The following is a 23,717-nucleotide window of genomic DNA, read 5'->3' as shown; positions in this document are numbered from 1 at the left end:
TGGGTGAGCAGAGAGTTTAGGGTTTGGTTAAGTGAATCTTTTGGCTTGTTAGGAGAGTGGCTTTTTTCTTATCTTTCCCCTCAGCATTTTGTGTAATAATTAAACTGACTTTTGTCTTCACAATCAAGTGCAATTTATATTAAGCTAAAAAAGAAAGAGAAAGGTAATGTGCAGCAAAAGCAGTCAAATGCTATAGAGTCTCTCTAGGTCTATTTTAGGCAGAAGAAATTCCCCCCCAGCGTTGGCAGTGGGCAGAATCCTTAAAGTTGCACATTATTTGCTCTTTTTCTATCAAAAGTATCTTGCATTTGGAATCTCTCAACAACTTCAAGAGATGGTGACAAGCTTACTTCAGGCACCACTTTGGCTGCAGTCAATTTTGAAACTCAATTACCAACCGCAACTCCGGGGTAAAAATATTTAAATAAAATAGAGAGTAAACTAACCTTTATTTTTAAATCATTTTAAATCATCACTCAACTCAAGAACTTAAACCGATAGTATCGAATCTAACTCATTCATGACTAATCCCACAAAAAGATCTCTCAAACCTACTAGCAATTTCAAGTACCAATTTCATCATTTGAGGAACACTTTGTTATGATCTTAAGTGTCTCACATGGGCTATATCTAATCATAACCATATGTATATAAGTTCTTGGACACCCTCTTTATATAAGCCCGTTTTTAAGAGCAAATTCTGTGTGAAGCTTGTATCTTTGGTATCAAAAGTGTCACCATATTGAGTATGTGATCGATGAGTTGTGGTTGAGTCTTGAAGAGAGTAACCTATAGACTAGATTAAAATGTCTTCGTCTTTTTTTTGACATGAAAATGTTTTGGTATCGTGTATAGGCTTATGTTAAACATTGAGTATATAATAAGCTTTTGGACTAGTTTGTACCACACTCTACGGTTTTTAAGATTTGAGGGCTTTATTTCCTTATTATTTTTAAGGTTTTTCAAATCAAATTAGGGTCCTTTTATGGTTATATAATTAGTTAGATCTTACTGAAAATGTTTTTACTTGAAAAACAATTTTTTTTACCATCTTTAAATTGATCTCTAAAACAAAAATTATTGAAAAACCATTTTTCAAGTAATAATTCTCCTCCTCAAAATAGTATACAAATTGTAACATCAAAAAGAAACCACCATCCTTGCTTGTTGGCTTGTTCTTCAGTTTTGGGCATAATTGGTTGCAATGTCTCAAGTAAAGCGTCTTTTGAACAAATAATGCCGCTTGGCTTGTTCCTTGGGCTTGTTCTTCATCCCTTTGTTTCGCCCGGTACTGCAGATGACACAGAAGCCATGAAGAAAGTTGCAGATTTACAAGATGAAGTGAGGTAGGCAAATTATGATTCTCTTCATTTTTCACGGTTCATATTAGATTTCACTATAAGTTGCCATGTACACTATCAGACTCAATAAAACAAAATCTTGACCGTAAAAGGGATCCTCTCCCGGTAGACATTGGACTCAAAAATGCAATTGGCCTTAAAAGTACCGCAAATGACACAAAATCATGATAGTTACTAATTTACAAGACGAAGTGAAGTAGGCAGGATCATGAACCTTTAACTCCAAGTGAAATGGAGATGAACTATTTTATAGTCAGATCTACTGGCGTAATGTTGCCCCATGGTATATAGGTTGCCACGTATTTAAAATCTTAAATAACTTGACACGATGTATATTGTTAGATGTAATAAAACAAAATCTTGACCATAAACATGAATCATCTCAGATCATAATCTAGAGCAATAGCCTTGCCTCATTGCGCTACAATAAAACAGGGCATGTGAGAGTATGGGTGGGCCCCAACTACTCAAGCAGGTGCTTGAGCAGATTGGGCCCGACCCATCCATGTTCTCATATGAAGCTGCCCTATTGCACTGGATCTTTTTCCGAGGATCCTAATAGGCGTTGGACTACAAAATGCAATTAGAAGAGTAATAAAAAGAAGTGCAGCAAGTAATCTTATTCATATTTCTTAATGAGTTGAGGGGAAGAAAAAAAAGAAAAGGATATCGTACCTGTATTCCATGTAAACCATCCCATTTGCACCTGACATAGCACTCATGGATCCCATTGAACGGCGGGCTTTATGAAGTGCTATGTCATCTGCATCTTCTTCTAATTGCTCTAAACCTACTGCGTCATCACCGGCGCTCAAGACCTGATGTGCGAAAAAGAAATTTCTTTATTCAACTGATGAATTTAAAGTAGAAAGAGAAGTGAAGATAAAAGACCTTTCCGAGAAGTGCCAATTGTTCTTCTAGACTGTGGTAACTCAAATCAGCTCCTGTATCAGGTGGAGGCAAGCTTGTTATTACCTGTCACAAGTAGAAGTTGAATGTCAATTACTTCACAATGAGATCCCAACGAGATACTATCTTGATGGCTTGTGTGCATTACAATTCTTGGACAATTAAGCAGAATCTTCAGTGACATCAGCTTATTTAACTTCACCAATGCACATGATTTAGATCTAGAATGATTCTTAGGGAAACCATACATGTATTAGAGTCCATTTGGCATTACGAAATCGAAGCCCAAAAGTGCGATTTTAAACAAAATCATGAAAGTGTATTGTTTGGAGGTGTGTTTTAAAAAAGTTACGGTTTGAAGATGTAAACAAATCTGTGTGCGCAAATTGTAAGCAAGAGAGTGCATTTTTAAAACCACACGATTCTAAAGGCACAACTGCAATTTTAAAGGCCAAATCACGATTTTATCAAATGCTTAACTTTTTTAAACAATCGTGTTTTCAAATCACATGTTTTGAAATCACTATTTTTTAAATCACACATTTTAAAACCGCAAATTCAAATGGACCCTTAGCATCCTGTTCATGGCTGCTTCTGGCAAAGAATAGGACACACATCTTTACCATTTTAAAGAAGGTAGAGAACAGTAAGAAAAGGGCAGGCTAAAACTAACAATATTTTCTGATACTCCTAAACTCAGGAACGCTATATCCCCACAGGTTGTGGACACCAATCTATCTGAAAAGTGCAGTTGATTCAATGGATAATAATATATAATCCTATACCTTAAAGCTATAACCTTGATCAATCAAAAACTGTTGCCTTTTAGTCGAGTAATACATCTCCTGAAATCAAACCGAGAAATCGGATATCAAAATGCTGAATGAAAAAAATATAAACATACACCATGTCAAAAAGATTCAGATTTCCAATTAAGAAAATTCTATAATCATCTGGTTTAATAACAAAACAAATGAAAAAGAGAATAAACGCATACCTGTGTATCTGTTGACACAAGGGAATAGAAAAATGCATTGTACTCCTCTTTACCTCCTGGCATCCTATCCTGAATTTTACCCTGTTGATCCAATTGGGAATGTATTGGTCTTAAATCTGGTGGTTAGCATAATCCACTGAAATGAAAATCTCAAACCAATGGCCAATGGTTCTTTTATTCAAGATTGAATCATTCACACTATGTCAATCAATTAGAATTGATAAATTATTTTCTACTACCAATTAGTAAAGACAAACTAGGATTATACACATAACAAGAGAATATGAAGACTAACCTTAGCCCTAAGAATACGACCCAGACGTTGGGCTTCTTGACGTCTTGAACCAGCATGTGAAGAAATCTGAATGATCACATTTGCCTCAGGAATATCTATTGAATTATCACCCACCTGAAAATAACAAGAACAATTAAAACCACCCTCCTATAGTCTAAATGTTCCAACTTTCAAAAGCTATAGGTTAGAAATTACAAGGAATAACTAGCCAATGATGCGGACAAGTTTACTTCCCCACAAAGACACAACGGATTTTTACTACAAAGAATTTAACCAAAATAAAGTCTATTACATAAAAATAAGCCAGAGTTTCTTAAACTCGGCACTTGAGTGGTGAGCTTGCCCAGGCACACCATGCACCCAATAAAGCTTTATGGTTATACATTCAAGCATGTTATAATGAACTTTAAATGTACTTCAATCATCAAATAGTATAAATTGTATGAATCCATGAAATCAGGCATAAGCCTTTTCAAGCATCAAAATTAACTAAAAAGAAGATAACAACATCAATCAAGTACCTTGGACAGGAAAATAGTGTTTACTTCCTTGCTAGTCTTGAAAGCCTGAAGAATTTTTGTCCTCTCAACATGGCTATATATTACACATATAGGTAGCCTGTATTAGATATGAACCAGCACAAGTAGAAGGGTACTCCTAAAGAAAAAATATCTCCATGAACAACCTGGTAGCACCATAAATCATAGGCTTGCGTAGCTTCATCGCATACTCTGTGAGTGCAAAAAGATTGTCAGCAAAGACAATTATCTTATCGCCACGCTGCTGTTCATGAAACCTTATGAGAAACTCGCATGCCCTGAACTTATTTGGGTTCATCACATAAAGTGCCTGAAATGTAAGAGACCATTAAGCATGTTAGAGCAAAACTAACCAAGTCAAAAAGGCAATATATACAACCAGGGGCAAAACTACGATGACTTTTCCAAGCCTCAATGTATTCCCCAGTGTTTTTTTTTTTAAAAATATAACCCTTTAAATCAATTTTTACCCCCTAAAACATTTTCTTTTTAGTTCCCCCCTTTCCCCCCGTATACAACAACCAGTGAACCTGCTGTTTTTTTACCAAGCAATTCACGTATTAACTTCAGTAGAGAAATATCAGAACTTCTCACAATCACAAAACAATACTCTACAATGAAAAGTCTAAATAGAACAGCAGAAGTCAATCAAAAAAGAAATTGTGTAACCACCACCCAAAAAATCGTTGGATGAAAGAAGAATTGACATGATGGCTCGATTACACGACAAAAATACACCCACTTGTGACTACAGAAGTATTCACTGCAAAGCACAAAGAACTTGCCTGTATTAAAATGTATTTTAAAAGAGGCAAACCTGCTTTTTCTTGGAGTTTTCTTTCTTCAAATATTCAGCAAAAAACTCCTTCGTCATTGGACACCATACTTCAGCACACTGTACATTTGCAATAAAACCACCTTTCACTAGATCCAACCAGTTTGCTTCATACAATTTGGGACCAATAAGGAAGTTCAGATCTGTAATCCTTTCATCCTCTCTCACAAGCGTGGCTGCAGTCAAATTAGTCGACGAATTTTCAGTTCCCAGCAGAAAAAGATAAAGGCTGATGTTGTAGACAATCTAAACAAATACAATCAGGCATACCAGTGAGCCCAAGTTTGCAGTGAGATTTAGTAATGCTGATGACCTTTCGAAACATGTGAGCAGGAACCACATGCACCTGAACAAAACAGATGCAATACATCACTCTACTATGCATATAATATTTACATAATCTTACAGGTATGAACTCTATTATGCATGTAACATATCAAGGAAATGATCAAGATTACCTCATCCATGAGAAGCAATCCCCATTCTCTATTTCTTATTTCTTCAATAATCTTTTCAGATTCTTCAGACCGTTTACCACCAAAAGCAACCATGTTATATGTTGTCACAACCACCCCAGCATTGCCCCGGAACCTTTCTTTGCTATCAGATGTGAAACGACAAATTTGATCTTCTCGAATGTTTGACCATAGGCTGAACTGGAAAGCCCACTGATCCACAGAAACAGCATTTGTTGCTAAGCAAAGGCAGCTTTTTTTTATTCGGGAGGCTGCAGAGACGCCAACTAGGGACTTTCCAGCACCACAAGGTAGGACAATAATCCCAGATCTTGCTCTACCTACAATTGATAATTTTGAACTGTCAACTAAGATTACATCCTGCGGTTCATTCACGTGACCACGTTGAAGCAAACAGTACAGATATCATCATCTACATCCAAAAAATTCTATGCTTTGGAAAAAGCTCTTAACAGTTTGGCAAGAGGCTTTGATTGATCACACAAGAATCCACTTCAATTGATATGCCCTTATGCATGGCCATACATAACGTATAAATCACACTAGGAAATGATGGACAATTAGCTAGAGGAGCGAGTGCTGTAGCCAAACTGATTGCAAAAGATGCAAATCAGGCACATTAAAATTATCTTCTAACGAGGTCTGTTTAATATCCAGGACTGCTCAGAAATACCATTCTTTTTATTCTTTCTGTGAAAATCCAATCATGGAAAAAAGTTTGTAAACATGTTCAGGTGAATACCAGTTGAAATGTGAAGAGAAAAACTTTATATGTTTCCCAGTATAGAATATTGAAAATTAGCATGTGGAACCAGGCCTGTATTTTTATTCAAAAATCTGCACAAAATGTATAACTAATCATGGTTTCTTTATATACGCTCAGGTAATCTACTATGATCCAACAATGACACTGAAAATTGTAGTCCCAAAATGTGACTCATTCAATACAGGTTCCACCCAAGAGATAAATACACAATTAATCTAGAGGGTGTCCCCAGTTAAAATCAGTTAGTTACCAAGAATCGCAAGCTAAGCTTACCATTTCCAAACATTTTACTAAGGCTCTTTTCTTGATATGGCCGTGGTTGCGCATGAGGCTTCAGTTCTATATCAAGGTCAGGGTTGACCTGCAGTGTCAAGGATCAAAAGTTAATATTGAAGATGCAATATGTGACTCCTAGATATGAGGAAACTTGTGAAGGTGCTGGGTGTGCCTTCACTCAACAACCCTGAAATTCAACTTAACATTCTGTCATTATTTATAGCAGGGGCAAAACACAAGAATTCTAACTCACGGTATCATTTCTGAAGTCGTACTCCTCCAACATGGGGTAATTCAAAGCATTTGGCAAGCAGCGTTGCTTTACATTCTCAACCTGTCAATTAGAGAAAAAAATGTTTCATAATGAAATCTTTTATCTAAAGTCAAGAAGGATCCCAAGTGATGAAAAGATATTTTTGATCCATAAAAAATGCACTCAATTGAATCTGTAAAAGCGATGTTTCCCATTTTGGTGGCCACATCAGACCTTTAGGTTTATTGCTAGTGGAAGAAATGTATGTGAATACAAAAATACTTCTAGATGCAACACAGAGAAACAAGCAGATCTGATATATCATACATTAATAGTGTACAAGCCAAGCCTCCCAATAAAATCCTTTCAAACAAAACCAGGAAAAAAAGAAAACAAGAAGCCATAATTCCAATAAAGTGACAGACTGGTAACAGGATGACCTAAATCCTGCTGATATACTTTTGTACCAATAAGTGCCTCCTGCCTAATTAAAGAGCAAGGGCCACACATGGATGAAAACCTAGGTAAAGTAACCCAATTAACGGGGCATGATGAATCACCTATAGTTTGACACATACACAATTTCAAAAAACTTAAGGATTCATTACCTGAGAAGGATCAATTTCAAATGCATGAGTTTCTTTTTCTTCTGCGGCAGCTGCCACTTCTGCTTGATTAAGCAAATCCTCGTGACCAGTTCCAATTTCACCCATTGATTTACTAATTGTAAATCCATCAGTTCCATTTGAACCCTACACAGAATCCAAATACAGATCCAATATTCAATTGATAGAAAATGTTGAAATATGGTATAAGGCTACTTCTCCCAGAAACAAACAGAGATACAGGCACACACAGCCATTAGATGCAAAAGTGTAAAGTGGCTATATTTGACAACATCACAACAAATCCTTTTTTTTTTTTGCTAAGCATATCTGATCAGGATTAATGAGAAATATACTGGCACCTTATGATATACATTATACAGTGTTAATGTTGAATCTTGACAAATTCAGGTATCAAACCTCGTACCATCAAAGCAGAAAATGGATCCTATTAAGGTCTCATAACAAAATCAACCCTTACAATTATTGGAAACGAGGAAGCATGGGCCCAAAAAAATAGACACAGTTAGGACAGCATATGGAGTTAGAACATTTTTTTTTTATAAGTAATAACCAATCTTATTAAAAGCGTAAGGCACCCCAAGATACACAAGGAGTATACAAAAGGATCACCTAACTAGAAAAAGAAAAGCGAGCAAGGAAATCATCATAACTAATCGACAACGGGGACAGATGTGACACAGTCCAAAGATACAAAGTGTGAAAACAAGAGAATAAAATGTGTCCTCCAAAGACCTCTCAAAGTCCTCAAAGTACCTATTGTTCCTTTCCTGCCATAAACACAAAAAAAAAAAAAAAAATTGGCATCATCTTTCAAACCACAGCACTCCTCTGCCTCCCAGAAGACCACCAACATGCTAGCAAATACAAAACCCATCTAGGCATCACCCAGGCCAACCCAAAGCGACTAAAGATATACCACAGAGCCGAAACAATCTCACAATGAAGAAGGAGATGATCCACCGTCTCCTCACCCCTCTTGCACATGCAAAACCTGTTTATCACAATAACGTGATGCTTTCTGAGATTATCCAAGGTTAGCGCTGCCGACCAAACAAAGAAAGCCGCTCTCGGAGGAGCCTGTGTCCGCCACACACTCTTCCAAGGGAATCTCCCACCCTCATTGCAAGCCAAAGAATAGAAGAGGGCCTTGACCTTGAATAGCCCTCTTTTGAAAGAAATCCACCACAATCTATCTTCACACCCCCGTCTCAATCTGACTGAACGCAACACCTGTATAAAGGATGCAAAGACTTTCAACTCCCAATCATGTGCCTCTCTAGTAAAACTCACATTCCACTGATTTGAACTCCCAACATCTCCATATTAGCCGCAATGGAAGCATTCTTCTCACAAGCAATTCCATATAAAACTGGAAAGGCGACCTTGAGAACCGTATCTCCACACCACAAGTCATGCCAAAACCTAATCCTCGTCTCATCCCCCACCACATGTATAGTAAAGCCTTTAAAAGTCTCCCACCTTTTCTTGATATTCTTCCACAACCCCACCCCATAAGCTCCTCCAGGCTCAATAGAGCACCACCCACCCCATAAGCTCCCATACTTCGAATCTACCGCCACTCTCCACCAAGCATCTCTCTCAATCCCATAGCGCCACAGCCATTTCCCTAAAAGTGCACGGTTGAACACCATTAGATTTCTGAAACCCAACCCTCCCTCCTTGATTGGAGAGCAAACCTTCGCCAATTTACCAAGTAATGCTTAAACTCTTCGCCTATACCACCCAACAAAAACTTGCGTTGAAGCTTCTCGATGTGCTTAGCAACACTCACCGGTATAGGAAAGAGGGACAAAAAATAAGTGGGCAAATTAGCCAAGGTACTCTTGATAAGGGTAACCCTACCACCCTTCGATAAATACATCATTTTCCAGCTAGCCAACCTATATTCTAGCTTTTCAATAACACCATCCCAAATATGATTGGCCTTATAAGAGGCTCCCAACGGAGCATGCTAACAATTAAAACAAATATGTTCTAATAACAGTTCACCATGGAGCAAACAAGCCAATTCTTAGAACAATATCCCTATAAATCATTTCTCAAGGTCTAAAACCACTAGCCAAATCATCCAAAAACCAAAAAGTTATCAGAACAAGTAATGCCATGAAAAAAAATACACACACACACACACACCTGCCATTTACAAATATAATCCCAGTAAGAAACCAACCTCAGGATTAATCCTTGCTTTGGCTATATTGCCGTCATTAAGCAACTTCTTCAATACCTGCTCAAAGTTTAGTAATCATTAGCATCATAACGCAAAAATCTCCATATATTGCCAATAACTGGAAAGGTGAAAGCATAATCACTTGCCTCCGGAAATGGGGATTCCACAAAGTACTTATTCTTCTTAAGCACAAGCTTCACTTTGCCGTAGTTGGCTGTGGAAGAATGTATGAAATCAACCATTTCTTTAGGGAGCTTAGTCTTTGATAGTTTATTCAAAACAGCTATGATTGTTTCGGTTTCAAGACCAACAGACACCGCGGCATACAGCGAGTGTGGGGTCAGGTTGTACTCGTGCATAGATTCCGGCCTATAAATTGAAAATTAACATACATAAATGTCACAATAATTTGACAAATTGAGACCCATCTAAGAGAACTTATAATGCATTGGATATAAAATTTGATACCGGCAAACGGGCTCGGCTATAGCGATAAGAAAATCGTAAGCTTGTTTATACAAAGTCGAGAAGGTTTCAAGGAAAATGCGGCCATCGGCGCAAGCCCACAAAGGCCTATTAGGATGATCAGGTTTCAGCTCCAATTTGCTGAAATCCCTCTTCTTTCCATCTATCTCACCTCGAATCAATCAAATCCACACAAAAACACAAATCGAAACCAAACAAACAATTTCTAACAAAATCACTATACTTTGTACAAAATTACCATCAGGGCGATCATCGTCGCCTTCTTCGCCAAAATATGCGTCTTCGTCTTCGACGATTTTCCTGTGATCTTCCTGCAAACGATGCTTTGATTGTGTGAGTACCATCTCCTATAAAACCCATGTGGGTGTGTGCAAAAACTGAAATTTGCTAAAAAAGATTAATGGGTTTTCCAGAACCTTGGCAGAGGACTTGAGCCTCTTGAATTGTCGGCCTTTTTCACCTGAAAATACGAATTTGAATAAGAAACAGTTACAAAATTTTCTTTGTTCAATAATTTATCGTCTATGATAATTGTTTGAGCTTGAAATTTATGATCCAAATGAAAATTTTGATACCGTGTCCCATGATGTTCGACTAAGATCCAAGATGGGTCTGTGTGATAATTGACTCGACTCGCTTGATTGTCGATCAATAGACAGTGTATTTAGGAGATGAGGTTTGTCTTTGTAGAGAACCGCCTCCAATAGAAAGGCGGTGAAGCGGTGCTCCAGGGAAGGACACGTGCGATGCGGACTACTTCCAAATAAAAATTGTATATTTTTTTTTTATAGTATCATTCTTTATTTGAAAATAAGATACCAAAAAAAAAAAAAAAAAATAGTAAGATTTTCGATATAATAAAAATATTAATTAGGTAAATAATGTTTATTACCATTCCCAAAAGCCAATGGTAGAATGTTCTTCTATACTGCAAATAATACAAATGAGGAAAATAGAGTGGTATTTTGAGAATTTCTTGTCCCCTTTGTTAGGATTTAAGATTGATGACATTAAAATTTTTGTAAAGTTTGATATACGAAATTAATAATTTTTGAATTTGAAGAGAATTGCACATACGATAGAAGTGTGGTTCATCTTCTTTGGAATAAGATCCTCCTTTTTCCCTCTTCTCTTGGGAGGTGAGATTCTACCAAAACTTCACTAATAATTAGTGACTATTTAAGCATGAGTTTCAATTGTATTTGACTGGTGATGATTGAAAAATAAACAGATTTTGTGTTTGAGATGTGTTTCCTCTTTTCTTTGGTGGTAAGACTTTACCAAAACCCATTGTTGATTAGTGGACTGTGATCAACGTTGATATGAAAACTTGATAGGATGCGAATATTAATGCAACTCCAATCAATTAAAGCTAAGAAACTAATAACCCAAGGGATACAAATCCAGCAAAGTAAATACTATATCTTTTATTCCTTTTATTTTAACACAAACTATTAAATTGATATATGATTATATGTTTTTAACATATGTGATTTTTATATATATTTTTTAAAATACAATTAAGAATCATATACTTTGAAAACGTATATTCATATATTAAAATGGGCCGAAGGAATTTTAGTTTTTAGTTTGTTTTTTTTTTTGTTTAAAAAAAACTTTGTCCCAACAAGATCTATTAGGCCAGTGAATTATGAACTGGACCAAACCGAGCCCATCATGGCCCAAGTGGCTCACGACATTGACCAAGTGAGTCTACGACCAGCCACCCGGCTCGCATGGGTCAAGCATAGCGGTCCAGTGAGCGGTTCGCCAACCGGCTCGGAGTTAAAGCCAGTGCGATTTAAAACGAAAACATTTTCGTCTTCTTTTTCTTTCTTCTTCTTCTCCTTGCTCGGCTCCGAGAGAAAGAAGACGAACACGCACAGAGAGAGATGAGCGGTCACGATTCCAAGTACTTCTCCACCACGAAGAAGGGTGAGATCCCCGAGCTCAAAGAGGAGCTCAATTCTCAGTATAAGGTCTCTCTCTCTCTCTCTCTCTCGTTATATATATATATATGTGTGTGTGTGTGTGTGTGTGTATGTGTGTGTGTGAGCTGTGATATGCGTCGATTTGGTTTGTGATTTGAGGAAATGCTAAATTTGTGGCCAATTGATGAGAGTTGCGAGCAGATCTGTTGGTTTTCGATTTGATTTGTGGTCTGATTATATCGGATTTGGTGTTGTGTGGTTCTGTAACGTTTTCTGGATTGTGCGGATCGGAATTGTGTTACATCTTTGTGTTTGACGTGGCCGAGGAATCGCTGGAGAAGGATGGAAAATCTGGATTTTCTGACTTTCAGTACGATTTGGAGGTGGCGTGAGTTTTTTTAGTTCGTTGCTTTCTATCTGATCAAGCCGTGCATTGTGGATTGTTCGTGATGGCATTTCCGAGTTTCTGCTTATGGATGAGGCTTTTACGGATTTACATTGGAATTTTTAAGGAGATGAGGGAAAAAATATTGATCTCCTGTTTGATTGTTGTGGAATCGTAGGAAAATAGAAGAGAACGTGGATTTTGCTTTGCTATCACATTAACTATGACCAGTTTTGACGATTATGATTTCCATTTCAGATATTAGGTTCCAGCAATCATCTAGGCATTTGTGGATTTTTTGTAATGTTTTGTTCACAAAATCTAGGTATAATTATGGTATATTGCTTTTGGGGTCTAGTAGTAGATATAGAAACTACCTTTAGGTCGGGGGAGTTCCAATTTAGAGGACAATATGAAGAGATAGGTCATTGTATCTAGTGGAAGGAGTAGAGGTTTATCATTGCTTTTTTGGGGTTAGGAATAAGTGTCAAAACTACCTTTACTCAAAAGGAGTTCAAATTTATAGCGTGAGTGGAAGAGTTAAGCCATTGAAAATGGAGAATTATTCAGGCTGAAATGTTCTCAAGCAGCGTAGTGCTGGAAGTGAGAGAGGCGTATTATGTCAGAAAACAGAATTATTAGTATCTGAAAGCTCATTTTTAGATGGTTAATTGCCTATTTTAAACAATTTTTTTTGTCTTGACAAGTAAAGTTTGGTGTGGGTCCTTATTAGTAGGGAAAATGGCCAGGCTGAATTTGAACTCTTTTTCCATTTTATTCTAAGATTTTGTTTAAACTGTATCCAGCTTGGAGAAATTTGATGCTATTAGTATGGTAGATGTGTTTTATCTCTTTTTTACCATTTAATGAATATAAATGATAATTGTTTCTACATTACAAGAAGGTTATAATATTTTTGTTAGGCTTATATGTCTTGGCCTTAAGGTTGGAGATGGCTCCAAAGTTAGATTCTGGCATGATCTTTGGTGTGGGGATACGGCCCTTAAGGAAGTCTTTCCATATTTTTTTTTTATATTGCTTGCACAAAGGATGCTTCTATTGCGACTCACCTGAAATTTTTTGGAGGTGTCATTAAGTGGAATGTGAACTTTGCTAGAGCAGCTCATGATTGGGAGGTGGAAGCCTTTGCCTCATTCTTCAAGGTGGTGTATTTAGCAAGAATGAGACAGGAAGGGGAGGACAAGTTATAGGGTCCCTTTCAAAAGAGCCGCTCTAGCAAAGCTTACATTGCCTTGTTCTTCATGGTGTTGTATTTGGTGTGAATGAGATAGGAAGGGTAGGACAAGCTGTGGTGGGTCCCTTCCAAAAGAGGAATGTCATGGGTTGCTAGGATGGTTCTTTCCTTGGAAAAGTGTTTGGTGAACTAACATTCCGTTAAGGGTGGCCTTTTTTGGTTGGTCAGCGGCCCTAGGAAGATCTTTACCATGGACAATCTTCCGAAGCGGCGCATCATTGTGGTTGATTGGTGTTGTATGTGTAAAATGAATGAGGTGTCTATGAATCATCTTTTGCTTAATTGCGAGGTTGCTTGTGCCGTTTGGAATGTTCTCTTCAGTTGATTTGGGTTGCCTTGGTTATGCTTAGACGAGTACTCGATATGTAGGCTTGTTGGCAGACTGCTATCAACACTCGGAGTGCTATTGTGTGAAAATGGTGCCTTCGTTCCTTTTGTGGTGTCTATGGAGGAAAATGAATGATATAAGTTTTGAGGACTTTTACCTTTAGAGGAGATTAAATCTTTATTTTTCTACACATTGTATTTTGTATAGCTGCTTTTGTTCTCCTTTGGTGATTAGTTATCATGATTTTCTTTCTTTTTGCCCCGACTAGTTAGGTGGCTTCTTTTGTTTGCTTATTGTGTACCTGGGGGCGCCTTATACTTTCAATGATATCCCGCTTATCAAAAAAAATTGTCATCCCCTTTACTAGATAGTCGGTAATAGCCCTGCAGTATTTGCTTCATAATTGTTAGTCTTCAAGCTCTTTTATTTCTTTTTCAATTTATAAATGTTAAGGCTATGTAATTATTATTATTATTATATTTTGTTTTTTGGCCTTTTGTGCTTCATCCGAAACTATGTAAAGCATAATCTTTGTTTATTTGTTTTTTTAATGCCTTACACAGGATAAGAGAAAAGATGCTGTTAAGAAGGTGATTGCTGCAATGACTGTTGGGAAGGATGTTTCATCTTTGTTCACGGATGTAGTGAATTGCATGCAAACAGAGAATTTGGAGTTGAAAAAGCTTGTTTATCTGTATCTTATTAATTATGCTAAAAGCCAACCTGACCTAGCAATACTTGCAGTAAATACATTTGTGAAGGTAAGGAGTAGAATTGAATCTTCTGTCTTGCATAGTTTACATTAGTTATTCTTTTAGTATAATTATTGATGTCAGAATTCGAAGGGGGGGTGCAAAACACACGCACACCTACTCAGTGACACAAAAATTAAATATGGGAAAAGAATAGAAATTCCTAGAAGAAGATTGTACTTTTGAAAACTTTAGGGGTATCTCTTAGTAAGACAGAAATGCTATTAGTGGGAAAGAAATGGATGTATGTTTTTTTTTTAAGCATCTCCTGCTTCATTGGGTTTGAAAACTCCTGTCAATACTAGATAATATAACACTTTCTATTCTGTATTATAATTGAACATGTATGTTGATCTCTTTTCCTTTGATTCTGAAACGTAATCTTCAACTTGCTATAATAATGATTTTAGAAATCTCTATATAACTTTTTATTTTATGGGCATTTATGCAGGATTCACAGGACCCAAATCCTTTGATTCGGGCATTGGCTGTACGGACAATGGGATGCATACGTGTTGATAAAATTACAGAATATTTGTGTGATCCTCTTCAGAGATGTCTCAAGGTGATTTAAGGATGACATTGACATTTTTACCACATCTGCCTATTGTTAATTTTTGACGAGTCATACTGTCATAACTTATTAGCCAATGTTCACTTGCACCATCCTATCCATGGGCCTAGCTCAGTCAGTGTTCTATTCCTTGAATTTTGACCAGCAATTTAGTTTTTCTTTTTAATTATATTTTGACAGGATGATGATCCATATGTTCGCAAGACGGCCGCCATATGTGTTGCAAAACTTTATGACATAAATGCGGAGTTAGTTGAGGACAGAGGTTTCTTGGAATCTCTCAAGGATTTGATATCAGACAATAATCCAATGGTTGTTGCAAATGCTGTGGCAGCTCTTGCAGAGATACAAGAAAATAGCGCTAGACCCATTTTTGAGATCACCAGTCACACACTCTCAAAGCTCCTTACTGCTTTAAATGAATGCACAGAGTATGTATGCTTCTTTCTTTTATTGATAATGTGAAAAACCTATTTTTTTTATGACTGGCGAAGTATAAGGTGGGACATCAATTTACTCCAAGGTGCTAGTCTGCAGCAGATGTTATAGTTTTTCTTTAATCAATTTCATCATAGTAATATGCTGCAGAATAGAAACTTTATGAATTTGTTTATATGTCAAAACATCTTAAATTTCTTATTTTGCAGTATCTGGTGCCTAGTTTAGTGACGCCTGTGTATTGATTTACTGAGAATAACATTGGTTGTTATCCTTAGTCCCAAGCTGATAATTCATGTCTATCCTAGGTTTTGTAGTAGCAGAGTGGTCAGAAGCACTCCGAGCACTTGTCTAGCATCTTTTATATCGTAGACTTAGTTCTATTTTTTTTTTCCTTCATTTTTATGCTGCAATGGCCTTTTTTTGCTTGTCTAATTTTGGTTGCAATACATACTTTTCCAGGTGGGGTCAAGTTTTTATCTTGGATGCTCTTTCTAGATACAAGGCACCTGATGCTCGTGAAGCTGAAAATATAGTTGAGCGAGTTACTCCAAGACTGCAACATGCTAATTGTGCAGTTGTCCTTTCAGCTGTTAAGGTGGCATTTATTTCCACTGATTGATATGTGTTCTTTTGCAATATTGTCGATGGTGTTTTCAACAGTTACCAACTTGTCAGCTATGTTGACTACCCATCATCTTTACCTTTTCCAATATTGCCTTGCAGATGATCCTCCAACAAATGGAACTTATCACCAGTACTGATGTGGTTCGAAATCTTTGCAAAAAGATGGCTCCACCTCTTGTGACTTTACTTTCTGCAGAACCTGAGATACAATATGTTGCATTGCGAAACATCAATCTTATAGTACAAAGACGGCCTACAATCCTTGCCCATGAAATTAAGGTCAATTCAACCTTATACGTACTTATGCACCTATAGATATACTTGCATCCCATGTTTTAAGGAGTACAAGCTTATGGAATGCTATTGTCTTTTATAGGTGTTTTTCTGTAAGTACAATGATCCAATCTATGTGAAAATGGAGAAATTAGAAATCATGATAAAGCTTGCTTCAGACCGAAATATAGACCAGGTATATTCCTTTTCTAGGAGTGGCTATTTTCAGTTTGTGTTTGCCTTATCTCTAGAATGTCTTCATCAGAGTTTGTGATGCTCCCTGGGTTGACCTTTCTGTAGGTTCTATTGGAATTCAAGGAGTATGCTACAGAAGTAGATGTAGATTTTGTCAGAAAAGCTGTTCGTGCTATTGGTCGTTGTGCCATCAAGCTAGAAAGAGCTGCTGAGCGATGCATTAGTGTTTTGCTCGAACTGATCAAGATTAAAGTTAACTATGTGGTTCAGGAGGCAATTATAGTTATTAAAGATATCTTTAGAAGATACCCTAACACGTAAGTTACTCTTTCTTTCTTGGGAGGGGTGGGTATAGGAGCATCTTACTGAATGATGGTATCTTTCTTCCAAATTTAATTGCAAATCTCTGTTTTCCCTTACAGCTACGAGTCTATCATTGCAACACTCTGTGAGAGCTTAGACACTTTAGATGAGCCAGAAGCTAAGGTAGTGCTAATTCTGGTGTAACAAATACGTTATAAAATTTTTAAGCTTTACAGTATCAGTTATTCGTAACAAACTAACATTTCTTGTCCCCCCATCCAAAAATAAAATAAAAAAATCCCCCAGGCATCAATGATCTGGATAATTGGTGAATATGCGGAAAGAATTGATAATGCTGATGAGCTTCTTGAAAGTTTCTTGGAGAGTTTTCCTGAAGAGCCTGCACAAGTACAATTGCAATTGTTGACTGCCACTGTTAAACTTTTTCTTAAGAAGCCAACTGAAGGCCCGCAGCAGATGATTCAGGTTCTGCTTTAATACTTTACAAGCATTTGTTTAGATCAATTGTGTGTTCCAGCTTTCTTTTTCCTTCTGTAGTCTTCAAATGGAATTTTAGACTACTGAGTTGATTCAGGTTCTGAGTTGATTGAGGATGATTGTATTTAAAGGATATAGAGTTGATGTAGATGCAATTACTTTTGTGGAAAATCCAGTTGGATCTTCTGTCAGAGTGTGTCTGGATTGACCAGAAAAAGGAGGGAAAAAAAGCTCTTTTAAAAGAGGTTGAAGTTTATTGTGTCCTAAGCGAAACATTTTCCTTAAATATTACGATAAATTATTACATTTTGTTGCGGTAAGTTACTGGTTTTGTTGCGGTAAGTTACTGGTCTTGTAGCCTAATGCTATTTTCCTCATTTTCAAGGATGAGATTTGAGGTTTGACCAACTGTAAGTGTGAGATTTGTGGGCTAAGGGGACCAACGAGTATTTCTATGGTTTGTGAAGAAGTATCCAAAATAAGTTATAAGCTTACTTGAAAGACGACATTCACAAAACCAAACAAAGCAATATACAATGATATCAACAACCTGAATCAAATTTTTTTCTTTTGAAAGCAAGAACAGCATTTCTTAGTAGCTAATGCTAATGAATCTATGCCTTGCTTGCCGATTGTTGTTGTTTGTATATATTCATTTCCTGAGTTTGGCTTAAATATCTGAGTTAATTCATTGTTTCAGTTATTTATTGGTTTGTTATTATTTAGTTTTCATTCAGTGGTTCTGTCATCATATATTGTGTTTGGAGAGAGTGTAGCTTTTCTAGATTGTTCCCTGCATAAGTTTGTTGAGCCCAATACTTGTAAGAAGTCCATATGATCATCCCGGATGCTACATTTATTACCCGTGTGTCCTTTGAGTAGGCAAATCTTAGATTGAATGTGAAACAAGTGCATTGTTAACCATGTTTGAAGCAAATATTATCATGATGGGGATATCATAGTTAAATATCACTATTTCTGCATATGTAGAAAGATAAGAACAGTATTCTGTGCTTGATATGATATTTTTGGCACAAATGGAGCTTATTAAGCGGTGTTTATAGTAAACTGCTAACTTTTTTCTTCAACTACGTGTAAACACTATACAGTCTTTGGGCTTGTTTTGAGGCAGTTTTTATGTTACATGTTTGCAGGTTGTCTTGAATAATGCCACTGTGGAGACTGACAATCCTGATCTACGAGATCGGGCATACATATATTGGCGTCTCTTATCAACTGATCCTGAGGTGTGGTTTTGCAAAACAAACTTTATTATTGTATTGATTTGAGATACAGCTACATTTTTTAGAGTTAAAAAGGGGGGAAGGGGGGTGGGGGGTGGGGGGGTGGGGTGGGATTGTTGCTGGGAGTCCTTATGCTAATGCCACATCTAGCACTTCAATGTCAATCCCCCATTGATTGGATGACCAATCTCAGCTCAACAAAGAATTTATAATGATGGCTACTCAAATATTATGTAACCATCATGCTTGTGCCTTTCTTGAGGTCTTAAGAATCTAGCCAATTTCAACTTCTGTAGGAAACACGTGATTGCACTAGGTAGTCAGCCTTGTCTTATTCTTTAGGGTTTTTACAACACTTGTCTGGCTGCATGCATGGATAATGATAGATGACATGCAGACCACAGTATTGAGTTGTACATTAACGGGCTTATGTTTTCTCTCTCAGGCAGCTAAGGATGTTGTCTTGGCTGAGAAGCCTGTTATAAGTGATGATTCAAACCAAATTGATCCAAGTCTTCTGGATGAGCTTCTTGCCAACATTGCTACCCTATCCTCTGTTTATCACAAACCCCCAGAAGCATTTGTAACTCGTGTGAAGACCACAGCCCAGAGAACAGAAGATGATGACTATCCTGAGGGGAGTGAAACAGGATATTCTGAATCACCTTCTCATGCAGCTGAGGGTAGTGCATCATCTCCAACTAGTTCAAGTAATGCTCCATATTCTACTGCAAGGCAACCAGCCCCTGCACCACCTGCACCTGCGCCTGCTGCTCCGGTGCCAGATTTGCTTGGTGATCTGATAGGCCTTGACAATAATGCTATTGTTCCTGTTGATCAGCCAGCTTCTCCCACTGGGTAAGTATGATGTAATGTCTTAGCTGTCTGCTTTGTGTCATAGGACTTGTGATGCCTCTTTTTTTTTTTTTTTTTAACGGGACTAACGTGTGATGAACATTGCAAAATGTTCTTTTATTTCTTGAAGTAATCCAGGAGCTTGTAAATACTTAAGAATTGCTGTATCTTTAAGTGAATAATTACCGCTTTGTTCAATAATTTATAAAATTGTATCTGCATTTACTGATAAACTTGGCATGATATGTTTTGCTTCAAAAGATTCTGATTACTTTGTTGCTAAAATCGGAGCAACTTTAGTGTGCATGCGTTAACTGGCATTTACTGGACTTTTCTGGCCTTTTTTGCAGCCCTCCATTGCCTGTTTTAGTACCAGCATCAACTGGCCAAGGTTTACAAATTAGTGCACAGCTGACACGACAGGATGGTCAAATATTTTACAGTTTATTGTTTGAGAACAACACACAAATTGCACTTGATGGGTTCCTGATTCAGTTTAACAAGAATACGTTTGGTCTTGCGGCCGCTGGACCCTTAACGGTAGTTATTACATTATTTTTCCTATTTCTGGTCATTAATACGTGGTTGAGTGGGATTTTCTGCTTTGGGTTGAGGGGCTTACTTCCTAACCCTAGTATGTTTCATGGACGTCTCTTTAAATTCTCATATTGCTGTTTCTCTATTTATTAATTTTTAAATTGTTACCTTTCCATCTATTAGGTTCCGCAATTGCAACCTGGGACATCTGCTACAACTCTTCTGCCTATGGTTATGTTCCAGAATCTTTCTCAAGGCCCCCCAAGCTCACTGTTGCAGGTTGCTGTGAAAAACAGTCAACAGCCAGTGTGGTACTTTAATGATAAAATCTCATTGCATGTGTTCTTCACCGAGGATGGGAGAATGGAGCGTGGAAGCTTCCTTGAGGTAAAAATTTGTGTACTATTTTCTTTATTTTGGAATAATGTGGTGAGTTCCACCTCTGTTAGCAAAAATAAAATAAAAGGAAGAATAAGGAGACAGGGAGTATTAAGCTTCATAGCACTGCTTTGCTTTTCTGTGCTTCTCATTAATTAATTTAGAATGTTATCGAGTTATGCTGTCCATTTAATTTAGGACGGCAGAGTGGACCTCTACAGTCAGAGACATCTTTACAACTAACAGAGTAGAGCATGATAGAAAACTACTCAATTGTAACTGCTGTTCCCACCTATTGCAGTAGTGTAGGCAGCCATTCTTTACTCGCATATATCATGTGTTGCAGTATCCATCTTGACAAGATTAAGGATAGAACAATAGTTGGAGGGAGGAACGTTTTAAGACTGAAGTGTAGGTTGAGAATCTTGGTAGATTCATGAAATAATTTTGCACAAAGCTTGTTGAAATTTATTAACTAATAGTTAAGAACGAATTTTGTCTAGCCTGATGAAACTTTGGCGAGAAGGAAAGGGAAGGTTGGTTGATTAAAGGGAAGGGTGGTTGATTAAGGGGCTTAATGAAATCATTGGCCCAGAAGGTGCAATTACCTTAGGGTTGACAATTTTTGACACAACCTTTAAATCCGACACATACCCAACAAGAAATTAGTGGGTTAGGGTTTAGGGGTTTGACCCGTTTAATTAAATGGGTCAGATTAGGATTTACCTATATAGTCTTAAACTTGTGCCTTGACATGATTTGTACAACGCTAGAGCTCGTAACCCGACATGAACCCAATATAAAATTAGAGAATTAGGGTTAAGGGGTTTGACTCGTTTAATTAAATTAATTGGATTGGGGTTGACCTATATATCCATACCTCGACAAGACCTGAATATGACACGCGAACACGAATTGCCACCCCTAAACCACCTTAAGAAAACAAACAACTTTGAGCCTGATTCTTTTGTATGAGTGTGAAAAAAGGAATGCTTGGCTTATGAAACATGTTGATTTAGAGAATGTTTTCACATTGCATGTAGATTTTGAGTTTATTGAAGTCTTGATAATGGCATTGAAATCTGATACTTATTCCCATCGTAGACATGGAGGTCCCTTCCTGATTCAAATGAGGTTTCAAAGGAGTTCCCTGGTATTGTGGTGAACAACGCGGAAGCAGCTATAGACCGGCTAGGTGCATCAAATATCTTCTTTATTGCGAAGCGCAAGCATGCAAACCAGGATGTATTCTACTTCTCTGCTAAACTCCCTCGAGGGATACCATTTCTGATCGAACTCACAACTGCCGTTGGAACCCTTGGTGTCAAGTGTGCAATCAAGACTCCGGGCGCTGAAATGGCACCTCTTTTCTTCGAAGCTATCGAGACTCTCCTCGCCGGTTGAATCTGTTAAGTGATGTTGATGTGTATAATTTTGTATTTCTTTCTTTTGATTCTTATCTGTAAAATCTATATTAGTTGTTTGAGATTTTGGCTGATCATTTTTTTCTTGTCTTCTCTGCAATTTCCTGTATTGTTAGGTGTCCTGCCACTTGCATTGTTTTTAAATTGTTCAGACTCTTGAGAGATTTTGGTTTCAGGAGTTCTCTGTTTTTGTTAGGATCCAATGTTTGTGGCTTCTTTCTTGTTTTTCTTATTCTTGTCCACACGACACTTGTGATATTGTAACTGGTTACAATTTTGTTTACCTCAAATTATACTTCACTAATGTGCTTGTGAAGGCCTATCTGTCCCGGGCAGCCAAGCGCAGAGATCAAAATAAGCCACTCGGGGGGAATCGGAATCTCAATACAAGTATTTTTATATATTTTTTAGAATATTGCAATAATGTTATTTGTATTTAATGCTAACAAAAATTAATGGTTGATAATATTGCAGTCAAGGATAGAGTTATGACGTTTTTATAATTATTTTGAGAATCGTTTGACATTTTATAGTCTCTATAGTCCAAACTTTTGCCTTGGTAGAATTTATTTTTTATTGTAGAGCCAGAAGAAGTGTATAATGAATTTTTTAGAGGCCAATTAATGTTGCTCGGATCACAACTAAGGCATTACTGAAAGAATAATATTAGACCTACAATTTGTCAATAATTCTTTTACAATTTTTTGACATGTGTTACTGTGATTGGAGAGTGTCCAAAAAATAAATTAGCGGTTGGCGTGACTGCAGTTATATACTGACACGTGTCAACAAGTTATAAAATAATTGAAATACTTTATTGAGTCTATAGTTTGACTTGTAAATTAAATTGAAACTATAGTCTTGGTGAAGTAGAAACGAGATCTCCTAATGTTGTCTCATATGGTAAATGGGTATGCTCTTAACGTTGTTGGCCAAGGTCTAAATCCTTTGAATGACTAATGCTCGTGAGACAACGGTTGAAGTTTACCCATATTTGAGTACAATATAATTGTGTAAATTAACTCAGGGCTGGCCCAACCGCTAGGCGAGTTAGGCCAGCGCCTAGAGCCCTGATTTCATAAGCTCCAAAAATTTTTTTTCTAAGGCTCAAAAAAAAAATTGCATAAAAATTTAAGACTCTCAACATGCTTAAAAAAAATATTATTACTTGTTTATAATATCAAGGCCCTCAACATGTTTTTTTGAGGCCTTCAACGTGCTTTAAAAAAATATTATTATTATTATTATTATTTTTTATGATATGGAGGTCCTAGCATGCTTTCTGCAAAACAGCCACGAGGCCCTCAACATCTTTAAAAAAATATATATGTTATTTGTTTATAATAATGAGGCCTTCAACATACTTTCTTAAGGCCCTCAATATGCTTTAAAAGAGGCCCTCAGCATGCTTTCGCTGCACAACAACCACAACTCACAAGGCCCACAATATGCTTCATTGGCTATACAGTAAAAAATAGAACAATAAAACCACAACTCGGTTTTATTGTTCTATTTTTTTATATATATAAATCGTGTTTGTTTAATTTTTTAATATTTTTAATCAAATATTTCTACCAAAAAATATGCATATGGATATGAAAAACTTAAAAAAAAAAAAAAAAAAAAAAAAGGTAGAAAAGCTTATTGAATCTCAAAGAGGAGCTCTAAATAAATTTGTTATTTGCAATAAACAAAATATAGAGGATA

The 23,717-nt window shown here is 36.9% G+C and overlaps 2 protein-coding genes across 3 annotated transcripts; one reads left to right on the top strand and one right to left on the bottom strand.

The window, feature by feature from the left end:
• Positions 1-1,058: 1,058 nt before the first annotated feature.
• Positions 1,059-10,753, bottom strand: LOC132175721 (general transcription and DNA repair factor IIH helicase subunit XPB1). Of its 2 annotated transcripts, XM_059587744.1 has the most exons (20): positions 10,589-10,753; positions 10,430-10,473; positions 10,252-10,324; positions 9,996-10,155; positions 9,674-9,896; positions 9,528-9,584; positions 7,316-7,459; positions 6,708-6,788; positions 6,452-6,539; positions 5,395-5,732; positions 5,207-5,282; positions 4,919-5,112; positions 4,248-4,411; positions 4,084-4,156; positions 3,563-3,676; positions 3,268-3,348; positions 3,056-3,115; positions 2,253-2,336; positions 2,037-2,179; positions 1,059-1,291 (listed from the first exon to the last, which is right to left on the bottom strand). In XM_059587744.1, the coding sequence occupies exons 1-20, from the start codon at positions 10,596-10,598 to the stop codon at positions 1,210-1,212; spliced, it is 2,289 nt and encodes a 762-aa protein (XP_059443727.1). In that variant the 5' UTR covers positions 10,599-10,753; the 3' UTR covers positions 1,059-1,209. The 2 variants fall into 2 exon arrangements, with proteins under 2 accessions (XP_059443727.1, XP_059443728.1); XM_059587745.1 differs by lacking the exons at positions 9,996-10,155; positions 10,430-10,473; positions 10,589-10,753 and having other exon boundaries at positions 10,252-10,326.
• A 1,085-nt stretch (positions 10,754-11,838) lies between these two features.
• Positions 11,839-22,310, top strand: LOC132174649 (beta-adaptin-like protein B). The gene is made up of 15 exons (XM_059586286.1): positions 11,839-11,992; positions 14,476-14,673; positions 15,116-15,229; positions 15,419-15,669; positions 16,139-16,274; positions 16,403-16,582; positions 16,680-16,772; positions 16,877-17,088; positions 17,194-17,257; positions 17,381-17,560; positions 18,727-18,819; positions 19,262-19,674; positions 20,022-20,211; positions 20,392-20,595; positions 21,691-22,310. The coding sequence occupies exons 1-15, from the start codon at positions 11,906-11,908 to the stop codon at positions 21,988-21,990; spliced, it is 2,715 nt and encodes a 904-aa protein (XP_059442269.1). The 5' UTR covers positions 11,839-11,905; the 3' UTR covers positions 21,991-22,310.
• Positions 22,311-23,717: the final 1,407 nt, after the last annotated feature.

This window comes from Corylus avellana, chromosome ca3, assembly GCF_901000735.1.
Source record: "Corylus avellana chromosome ca3, CavTom2PMs-1.0".
Taxonomy (NCBI): Eukaryota; Viridiplantae; Streptophyta; class Magnoliopsida; order Fagales; family Betulaceae; genus Corylus; species Corylus avellana.
The sequence above is the reverse complement of the archived record's forward strand: the minus strand, read 5'-3'. Positions and strand labels throughout refer to the sequence as shown.